Below are 12,043 nucleotides of genomic sequence, written 5' to 3'. Positions count from 1 at the left end.
TAATAACAATTTAGAATAATACAAGCTGTTTATAACGTAAGCTAATTCAAACCAGAGTGGTGCGCCTAGCGTGAAATTGACATTTTCAACGCAAATTCTCTCATTTATCCTTCAGGTGGATCATTATTACGCTCAACTTTTATTCTTTTTATGACAATTTAAATTACACTACGCATTTTATAATTATATAATATCTCGTATTTAACTGGCTTAAAAGTAAAACGGATTTAAAATCCATACAACGATCTGGTAAAGATTTTATAACAAAGCATTGGCTCAATTTTACAAAAAAAGTTATCTTACATATTTTTTTTATTTAGTAATACCAACAAAATCGATTGGAATAGATGAAAGACTATCTTGTATTCAATAGCTATCATCTACTCTGAACCCTAAACACTACTTTGTATTTATACCCTAAAATTTATATTTGTATTTTTAAACATATATAACATTCTATCTGTTATAGCCGTGCTTTGCAACGGGAAGAGGACTTGAAATATAATTATTTTGATCTTTACATCTGTTGTATTAAATACTTACACATCCGCCAACGCTTTTAGAAACCAATCAATATTTACTTTTAAAATCATCACCTCAGAACTTTTAAAGCCAAATGGGCAAAGCCCACGGTCAGTATCAAAGTGTGAATAGTCCTATTGCCATCCTTGGTATGGTAGCTATATTTTTGTGAAGTTTAAGCCCAGTCACTTTAGTAGTTTTTACATTAAATAGTATCACACATACAGACATATACCACTAGATTTTTATATAACAGTATAGATTATTTAAACAAAATAAAAAATATTTAATAGAAAACGTATACAGTAAATTAAATACAAATTAAGTTTGTTTAATGACATTCCGGAACACGACAAAAAGGAAGCCACGCTATATCTATAACTTTGTAAACTAATGTATATTCTCATATATTATATGTCGAAGGATTCTCTGAAGCTTTGTCACTGAAATCAAATCCACAGTGAAGGAAATATTGCGATGTGTACAGTCCCCAGGTCCCTAATCGCGCCCTTTACATCTACATATTCAACATATATTCCCTTTCTTCTATCGTTGAATGCACAAATCCAACATGTAATACTATAAACCGTGTCCAAATTTAGAATTGTGTATATATTGTCGTTGCTGGCTCGACATCATCTCTTACCATTGAAATTAACATATTTTAGTGAAAATATAATCATGCAAATGGGAATCCACTTAGTCTGCAGGTATGCTGCTGTAGGGGTATGTTATTACTGTTTTCACAAAAATATACAAAAAAAAAATAATTCTCGAAAAACTCAGGAAGGTATGGAAACGGCAATAGAATCTTACTTATTTTATCAATGAATATTTTTTTTTCCATAACTTATTTCATATGACTTATTTCATTAAATTTATTTAAATCAACTGTGGAATTGTGAAATAAAGTGAATTTTGACAGTTCTGCTTGTTTACACTTAAGCATGAGTTTGCTCTTTCCTGCCATAGATACCAATCAATATCTACTTTTTAAATTCTCACCTCAGAACTTTGATGGCCCACGGGGCAGAGTCCTAGGTCAATATCGAAGCGGGAATAATTCTATATGTATACTCGGAACTGTAGCTTTATCTTTGTCCAATTTGAGCACGGTCGGTTCCGTAGTTTTTGAATTTAGCTCATACAAACACACACACACAGACAGACAGACAGACACCACCTCTTTCTTATATTAGTATAGTTATTATAAGGTTTGTTTATGTTTTGGTACAATAATGAACAAAGACTAACATATTGAATACAGAAGATTTGAATTAACTTTGGGGTTGGTGAAATTCAAAACCACGTAGCGGCTGGAGGCTAAACTCTCGCTTAGATGGAATACCTACGTAGCCTCTGCATCTTTGAACAGTCCCCGACGTTACGTAGTTCCAGCATCACTGACTCTGAATAATTAACACACCCCTTCGCCATACATCGATCACTAGTTTATATGTACAGGAGAACACTGTTTATATCACATTAATTAATTATGTCTCTGTTCCAGAATCGTCAAGACAATCTAAGAGTTTGCAATGATTCCATGGATTATTGTGTTCGTTGCTTGCAGCCTAAATACCTTTAGTACGAAGGAAATCCAAAAGAATGAAAAGGAGATTTTAGAAAATGAAATTTTTGTTCGGGAAGATTTCATAATCGTTAACCTGACAATGTTAAATGAAAAAGTGGGTAAGAATTCTGATGTGGAAGCACAGATTGCAAAGCCAAACAATAATGAGATTACTCTCAAGCATTATGAAAAATGACAGTCGCCATCCTCTCATAAACATAAAAAGTTGTATCTTGACGTAACTTCCTCTTACCTTCAAACGTTACCGCCAAAAATACAGATTAAAAAATACAAACCATACTTTGTCAAGGACCACCGAATAGCAAAACAAAGTAGATCACATGAAGAGAAAAGAAAACATCCAGAACTTATGATTCAAGGATCGTCACAAACTAAATTAAAATCAGTCAGTAGAATGAAGCAGCGTCTGAGGTACAAACGGAATGTAAATAAAAATTGGATTGCTTTAAGAGATGTCAAAAGTAAAGTGGAAGCTTTAGCTCAAGAAATCCCATTGTCTCTAAATAAGTATATAGGTCCAAGAAAAACGGCCAAAAGATCTACAGCTGTAACAGGATCAGCAAGGTACACGTCTCTAGGAGAAACTTCAGCTCCAAGAGGTGCCGAATCTCTAGAAGGAGTTACATCTGTTGCAGCGTCAACCAAACCCCTGTGGCCGGTACGTCGTGTGTCAGAAGTTCCTGGGGACTTGGTGTTGGGTGGCCTCATGATGGTCCATGAGAGGTCAGACACAGACACCTGCGGTCCAGTCATGCCTCAGGGTGGGATACAGGTAAATTCAACATATGTACTACTTAACTACGTTTGAAAAGCACGAAATTTGAATATAACTAACTATATTTGACATTATGATAAACCGAGTTATTTACAGGCTCTGGAGACGATGCTCTTTACTCTGGATGTGATAAACAACCGCAAACTTCTGCCCTTCACGCTCGGTGCTCATATTCTGGACGACTGTGACAAAGACACTTACGGGCTTGAGATGGCCGTAGATTTTATCAGAGGCAAGTAGTGTATGACTTGGTGCATTTTCACTTGATCTTGTATTTTCATTGAAAAAATACGCAACCTGTTGAGATGGACATAAGAGACGGGTTAAATATTTAATATTTAATCAAATCAATCTAAAATGGACCTTGCCATGCGTTGAACCAGTTTGTAAAAAGTGTAAGGAATCTTCAACATTATTACTTTCAAGATAAATTAATTTCATGTTAATCAAAGGGTTTCATATGATTCAACCTTTTGAAGAATAGGAGGATTTTTTCAAGATGAACATGACCATATCAAATTATAAGAAGGGGCAAAAGGATGCACGGTTGGTCTATGCTTTGAAATAACAAGTAATATATTGGCTCATTCTTTTGGACTTTAGCAAAGTATTTTAGGTAAACCATCTAATTTATTATTTGATAAAGTTTTAATCAATGACTCGACCATTGAGTTATACCATTAATTTCTTTACAATGATTTGAAGTATGTAAAAGCTGTTTGATAGTTCGAAACTGGAACCAGCTGTCCCTAATGATAGGGTTTAAATAAATGATCTTGACTGATAAAACAGGTGATCTTAGTCAGTGACAAAGCAACAGAGCTCTCACACCATTCTACGATGGACAATGACTCTACACTAATTATATTTTCTACACTCATTAATATTTGGGTTGAAATATTTACCAAGGTGGCGTCCCCATCTAAATTCAATGAACAAATAGTCGATTGATAATGAATACAATTCAATTATCTAAAAAAAAACATAACTTAAGACGTAAAAATATTTATTTTGCAAAGGTTAATTTATGTTATACAGGGTCAATAAGCAACATTGATGACACCGAATACCTCTGTAACAAAACGCAAGTGAGGAAGGTGATCTCTGGAGTAGTTGGAGCAGCTTCCAGTGTCACGTCTATACAGGTGGCAAACCTGCTGAGACTCTTCAAGATACCACAGGTAAGAGAATCAGCTTGCAATGTTACATGTCATTTATAGCCTATTCACTACATTCATTCTTTTAGTTATATAATTCTACTTCTTTTATTGTACCAAAATTTGCCATTTAGCCTATTAAATTAAATTGTCAGAAAATGTATAGCAAATTTAAAATATATTATCCTTTTAATCATCCCTCAGAAAACATTATCACATTTTAAAATATATTATACAGGGTGGCGCAGAGAAACGGGAAATTTTGAAGTCGTTGTTGGTACACCTGTATGTCTTGTAGGAATGAGAAACTGAGGTTATGACGCCAAGTAGTAATGGACATTTGGTTGAGAAGAAACAGTGGAGTGGTGCGGAGCGTGCAGTCGCCGTGAGAGCGTAACTACAAAAATGGTGACAGTGCAACCGCTGCAAATGTTTGGATGTCTGTCACTTTCATTTAAATGGACATGTCAATAAGCAGAACATGCATCACTGGGTTCATCGAAATCCCACTGAACTTCATCAACGTCCGTTTCACAGTCGCAAAGTTACTGTATGGTTTGCAGTGCCTTGTCTTGGTGTGATTGGACCTAACTTTTTTGAGGATGAATATGGTTCCAATGTAAATTCACATCTAAACGTTACATTCATATGCTGGAGACATTTTTTGCTCTATGGCTTCATGCTTTTCCAGATATTAAAATTCAGCAAACCTGGTTTGAACAAGATAGAGCCACCTCACACACTGCCAATCTGTCAATGGCTGCATGGAGACGTTTGTTTGGGGAGCGCATAATTTCAAGTACCGTTAACGCTAACGTCATTTGGTCCCACGGTTTCCAGACCTCTCAGTGCGTGACTTCTTTCTATGGGGGACATCTGTAAAGAGCGTTGTGTACCTGACTAGGCCAAGAAATCTTATTGAGCTCAAGACTCAGATCGAAGAACACGTCCGTTGCCAACTTCCCAGAGGACACATTACGTCACACAATGCTAAGTCTTCAAAATCGATTGAACGAATAGGCCCAAAAGACAGCACTTAACTGATGTGATTTTTATAATGCGATTTTTAACATTATTAATATTTCCAACATTTCTTATGTATTTTCCACACTTGACCAACACATTTTCACCATTAAAGATTTGTTTGTAAAATTTTCTTGGTTTATTATGATTATTTCAAAATTTCCCGTTTCTCTGCGCCACCCTGTATATATTCAACAAATATTATTGTTAATAAAAACCTGTAACCTGTAATGAAGTCCGTAGTTGCAATAACACTTTTATCCAAAATTATTAATATAGTATAAATTATTTCTAAAACCCCAACATTGAATTATTATCCAAAAGCCTGATTTTATTAGTGCATGTGCAAGTGATGAAGACAGAAGACAGCTGGCTTCAACAATAAACTTTGAACATCCTGTATGAAATTTAAAAAATCCTTCTTCTTTATTGGGACATGGCAGCTTCAACACCTTAAATTCAGTGAGGGTATAATCCCTAACATAAAGTCAAAGTGATGAAAATTATTACACTTAACACTTACAACAGAAGAACAGTTTAGCCTTTATATATCTTTTATTTTTCTATTTTAAATTTGTACTGCCACCTCAAGATTTATATTAATTGGACACTGTTACTGAAGAACCAATCTGGTGAGAACTCTCCATTTTGTGACTTTAAGGCTTAGCCTAACTTCAAGAAATTTAACTTAATACAGACCTATTTTATTTACTATCTGATCGAACCTAATTATTTGAATTCAAAAACTACTTTATTTTCATCAAGAATAATTCCAGAAAAACAATTTAAACAAGAGAACTAAATTTAACCTTGATTAATTTTTCACCTATTCTATTCAGTGTTGAACTATTTAAACTACCTATCCAAGCCTAAGGGCAATATCAATTAATTATCCCATTTTTCATAATAATTGACATATTTTATTTCATAAATTAAAATATTTGTAGATCTTTTTAGCCAGCCGAGTTCCCTCCCTGAGAAGATTTATGTAATTAAACTTATATCTTATTGTAAACTCATTGTTCTGTTTTACTGAGCTAGGCTAAACCAAAGATGGCGACCCTGTATTTGTTCATTTAAATATCAAACCCCATTCATTTTATTATCCTATTCTTAGTTAATTAAATTTGTATTGTAAAGAAATCCTTAATCATTTGTCTTTCTATAAGTATATTTAATCTAGGCTTAACTTAGCTAAATAAGTTATTAAGTAAAGGTACAAACCTGAACCAAGTTTTATTAGTCCAAATTATAAGCACTACCAATAACAAATTTTGTAAAACACATTGAACCAATTTGGTAGTGATTAATCATTATACAGTAATCACATAAAACGCATCACTTCTAACTATGATTATTACGCTCATCACGAGTACTTTAGAAAATACCATTACCAGAGGCAATAAGTGCAGTCGTGCTGGTGTATTTTCTGCCTGGGCGAAGGTTAGCAATCCTATTTAACAATCCTTAGAGTGCGGAAACTTTCTAGAAGAATGGCCAAAGCACCCAGAGGGACATGTCACTCGAGATACCATTGCTGGGGTGATGCTTCGCAAAGATGTAGAGTGGATTCAAAAGATTCAAAAGCTTTATTCACCATTCAATACAAAATGTACAATAGGCTTGGTCTCATACATTAAATAACTTAACTGCTAAAATAAATAAATCAAATCATTCCAAATAATTAATTACAAAATGCAAACTCAAACAGCAAACCATGCATAAATTGACATAGTGTGGATTAGCTCCTGTATTTAATAGTGGAGGGTTGTCACGTCCGACGTGTATCTGGTGCTTTGTTCAAAGCTATTTTACCTGAAGTTAGATGTAGGATGCAATAAACACCATTCAATTATAAAGTCATACGATAAGGGTTCAATCTGGTTGACCAATATATGTTAGGACTTAGTTGTGTCAGTCCCACATTGTTTCCATCTAGGTCATTCCATAAAACATGCTTGAAACGTGTCCCATACGTGAAAAAATTGTGCGTGTTTAGCAAGTCCATCATTAAATACACTAACAGAAACTATGTTTTTGAATTATATATTGTAGTTAGTTTTAGAATGGCTAATAATTTAGTTAAATGGAGGCACTATTACATGAACTGCTATATTGCGTGTACTGCTATACTCGTATACTCGATTTCTTTCATAAAGAGCGAATTTATAACTATGCAAAACCAGAAGAGCAACTTATTGTCATCTTTTTTGTATACATGAACATGGTTTATTTGTTCCTATAAAGAATTAATAACTGAGCTAACTAAGTAGAACCTTTGACTATTAATACAGTCCAATAGACTTCAGTATCCAATAGTAAATGGTAGAACCCAGAATGGAGAAATTTGAAACTATTGCAATACATCTAAGAGTTAAGGTAAAATGATTTACACCTGCTTTGCACGTTACGGTAAATTGTAAATTTTAACGTTTTAAATGCAGCCTTCAGCTACATTTGGCTTAGTCTTTTAATAAAAAGTTCTTAAAAGATATATACTGATACAAAGAATTTACTTATTGTTCAACTAAGTAACATTACAATAAGTAATTGAACTACTTTTAAAAATGTGTATGTATGGATTCAGCAGAGTTTATATGGTTTATTGTATTTTGAATGTACATTATAAAGTTTAAGGTTAGGAACTATGTGATCTTTTTCGTTCGGCAAAAGCATAAAATATTTAACATATTGCTATTAGTAGTGTGGTCTAGATCACCATAAATTTACAGTAGGCTACTTATGATGCAATAAACAAGCTAACTAATCTTGAACAATGTACTTCAACTTTGAGTAAGGTTGCTGGTTGACAACCAATTAAACTCAGTTTCGAGTATTTTGGTTCTTCAAAATGGTGTATTAGCTGCATTCACTGAGGTATCGCACAAAAAGTTACCTGGGTTAACTATGTTAGAAACATAAAGCGTAATGGAGAACATCTCAAACTTTTGTAAAAGCCAAAGAGAACAAAGTACTTCACTTTATAAGTCTCTTATCTGTAATTAAATTGTTAACGAGGTTTACCCGAGAGTTTTGCAAGCAATCGTTTTTAATTTGTAATTATTTTTTAAATTATCGTGTTTTAATCGTTATTTAAAGATTAATTAATATTTTGGTTACTTTAATAAGATAAAAAGTAGTTAATTAAACTACGTTATCATTACAATGATGAATGTCTTGGTTTTTGCTTTTTTTATTTGAATGAGTAAAAAGTTATTTCTAATAAAAGTAGGCCTAAGTGATTAGGTTAATTAATGAGCAATTTTATTTTGATTCAAAAGAATAATTCTCTTATAGTACATTTCTTTCTCAGAGTCCTTGGAGGCTAGCGGTCATGTTTGATAATTTAAAACAGCTGCTAAAAGGTTATTTATCACCAAAAATACTTGTAAAAGACCAAAGTGATTATAATTTAAATATCTAGGGCACTGTGAGACTAGAAATGCTCTTTGTAGTTTTGAATCCTTTTCCAAAGGAGTCAATGGAACTTAGCAATCATCTTGGATTTGTCCGCCATAAGAACAATTAATAATTCTGTTAATTTCAAACAGCCGCTAAAGAGCTATTTACCACCTTAAAATATTTTGTTAAATACCAAAGTATTTGTAATTTTATTACCTAGGGCACTGTGGGATTATAAATTTGCTTTGTAGTTTTTTAATTGTCTTATGAGTTAGAATGTATAGGCTCCAAAGACTCTAAAGGAACTGAAGATGACCTATATCATTTCAGTATAGATGTCATCGCAAACTTATCTTGTTTTGAAGGTGTCTGATGAAGAGGGAATCAAAAATCGATTAGCCCAATCTACATGTTTACCATCTTACATATGAGTAAGTTTAGGTATGAATTCTTCTTGCGTTATGAAACGATATCTGAATACAATAACTATATGATCATAAAATATAAAATTTTAAGTAACATTCAACTCACGGTTCTGGAAGTAGTTTTATTTTATACTTCATGTTAATCATTAGAGTTCTTTTTTGTAGTTCAATAGTTAATTGGAGTATTGGCTGGCAATGTGAGACAAAATAAAATTGTTAATCAATTTATTATTTATTTGATTCAATAGGAAATTAACAAAACCTTACAGTTGAAAATCCATTCCCATTACTAACCATATAATAAATCTTTATTTTAAGCAAATTGTAATTGAATTAAAATAAAACAGTTTAATTTTCAAAAAGTTAATACTATTTGTTTAAATGCTTTACGTAGATTTAGAGGATTAAAAGTAAATAAAAAGCGGATGAATCGTGTACAAACATTTAAGCTGTTATGGTTGATTGATTAAAACAGTTTTAAATTCGTATAAAGATAACAGAAAAGTTAAAATTTAATTCGATAGGAAACTAAAGTGTTGTTGGTATAAAAAGAAATAAACACATTTCAATGTCCAAATGTTTCGTACAATTTATTTAAGTAAGTTGTGTACTGATATTCAACTAGTCGTATAGTATATTCTTCTTATAGTATATAGCATATTCTTCAACTGGTTTCTCTAGGTGTCCTTCTGGTCCACCTCCCCGGAGCTGAGCAACAAACAGAGGTTCGAGTATTTCACCAGGACCATCCCCTCGGACCATCATCAGGCCAAGGCTATGGTGGAGATTGTCAAGAGGATGGACTGGAACTATGTGTCCATCATCTATGAGGAGTCCAACTACGGCATCAAGGTAAATTGTTAGAGGGTTCTAACAATAACAGACTGTCCGCGTTTGCATTTGTTATGCCAGTAGGCCTACATTATATTGCAGAACCTGTGAAAACACCTTATAAAGATTTAGAGGGAATGACATTGTTATAATAAAAAATAACCAAATTTGTACATCAACAATCTCCCATATTGCTTCTTAATTTTTCCTTTACTAAATAGTAGAAACTGCATTAATTGGAGCTTAGTAGTACATTTCACAGTTTATACTTTTAACTGAATTAGGCAAGGCTTGTTAATATAAAAAATGTTGCATGTGTTACAAGTAAAAATACAGAGGGCTAATAAATGCTCAATTATTTTACACAACCTTAAAACTTCATAACGTTAAACTGAAGTAGGCCTATTAAAAGTTAAAGGATTATTCCAAGTTTCACCCACCATCACAGTTTTTAAAGTCTTGAGAGAAAATACATTATTGAAACTATTATTTGCACACTGGTTCTCATCGAATCAACATTATTTGCAATAGCTGAACCCAATAGGTAAGGTGTATAATTTAGCATCCAAACCCAACAAACAGTATTACTGGTACTTATTACCTGGTATATATACCTGGTGATTATTACTGGTGGTTATTATGGTTATTATGATTGTTATGGCGATTATTACCTGGTAACTTCCTTCAGAATAAAACATTTCCTACCAGCAATACTTTGTTTAACATCCAACTAAATTGTCTTTGTAAATTGTATCATCTGATAGCTTTCGTATCAACATGAGCGAATTCCAATGTGAATCCGAGACACACTAACTGCGCTTTACAATTATTTTACGGAACAACAAATAAGACGTGTTCAACTGGTACAACTGATGTGTTTTATTGTAATACTAGCTTAAACCGTAGTGGCTTTGCTCACGACATTTTAAGTTAAACATGTGAATACTTAAGTTAGTTAAACTAAGGGAGAACTTCTTCATTTAAAAAGGCATAAACTTCCACCAGGAGCTTCATTCCGAAACCACTGACATATTTGGCCATAAAAATATCCCCACTGTATATCCACAACTGAATATTCAGCCTGGATATATACACAACTGGAGTCAGCCTTAACCAGTCATATTAAGAAAATATATGATAAAACAGCGCCGATAGTATGTAAAAGGGTAACAAAGAAAATGGCCCCTTGGAGAAATTATGAAATAAAGAAACTGACGAAGGAAAAAAATCAACTTAGAAACAGATATTGGAAATCGAGAAATGAATCTGATTGGAGTGATTACAAAGAGCTGAGAAACAGATTAAACTTAATGGTCTGGCGAGCAAAACAAGAATTCTTTACAAATAAGCTTTCAACAACAAACAACAGTAAGAACAGTGTGATATACATGGAAACAATAGGGTAGATGTCACTGATGGTTTTAATGTTAACTAAGTAAATAAATATTTTGTAGATATGGGTTCTGGGACTCAGGTGGATGAGGAGACAAAGAGATTCTTTACGCTTAATAGGCAAGATGACACAATACAAGAATTCAGATTTAGTGCTGTCACTGAAGAAACTGTCAAAGCAGTAATGAATAATATTAAGTCTAAAGCAGTAGGCTGTGATGAAATCTCTATTGATATGGTTAGAGCTGTGAGTCCGTTTGCCATTGAAGCAATAACATATCTAGTGAATGAGTCATTAATTAATGGAGTATTCCCTCAAGCGTTGAAAAAAGCATCGTCAGACCAGTTCCTAAAACGGTGTCTATAGCTAGAATGGAAGACCTGAGGCCAATATCTCTAGTCCCGGCAATATCAAAAATCTTGGAGAAGATAGTTACTAATCAGCTAACGGATTTTATTAATGAGAATCATATATTACCTAAATTGCAGTCAGGGTTCAGAAAGAACCATATCACTTGTACTGCGTTGACAAATCTCTTTAGTGATATGATTGATGCTAAAGATAAAGGTAGATACAGTTCAAGATGCGTGGAGTAAAACTTTTACTCCACGCATCTTGGATACAGTTCACTGGTTATGCTTGACTACTCTAAAGCATTCGACTCAATGGATCATGACATGCTGATTGCTAAAATGCACTATTTTGGATTTAGCTATGAAATCACTACCTGGATTCGAACTTATCTCATCGACCGACTGCAGGTTACTAGATTCGGAAATGAGACATCAGAACCCCTCGTCAAACAACGGGGTGTTCCTCAAGGCAGCTGCTTGGGCCCTGTTCTCTACACACTTTACACAGCTAGGGAAGTCAGCTGTGTAAAGTGTGTAGAGAACAGGGCCCATTTGTAAAAACTCTACG

At 33.5% G+C, this 12,043-nt stretch overlaps 1 protein-coding gene across 1 annotated transcript in view; it reads left to right on the top strand.

The window, feature by feature from the left end:
• The first annotated feature begins 2,510 nt into the window (after positions 1-2,510).
• The window catches only part of LOC129003648 (metabotropic glutamate receptor 2-like), a 31,068-nt gene continuing 21,535 nt past the window's right edge, over positions 2,511-12,043 (top strand). Inside the window, exons 1-4 of the mRNA XM_054431947.1 lie at positions 2,511-2,888; positions 2,988-3,123; positions 3,930-4,072; positions 9,580-9,750. Coding sequence (XP_054287922.1) covers positions 2,511-2,888; positions 2,988-3,123; positions 3,930-4,072; positions 9,580-9,750 — 828 coding nt within the window. The remainder of the gene's footprint in view (positions 2,889-2,987; positions 3,124-3,929; positions 4,073-9,579; positions 9,751-12,043) is intronic.

Source organism: Macrosteles quadrilineatus, unplaced genomic scaffold, assembly GCF_028750875.1.
Source record: "Macrosteles quadrilineatus isolate MER2022 unplaced genomic scaffold, UCM_ALF_1.0 Scaffold_9__3_contigs__length_116548681, whole genome shotgun sequence".
Taxonomy (NCBI): domain Eukaryota; kingdom Metazoa; phylum Arthropoda; class Insecta; order Hemiptera; family Cicadellidae; genus Macrosteles; species Macrosteles quadrilineatus.
This window is presented reverse-complemented; position numbering and strand designations above follow the sequence as displayed.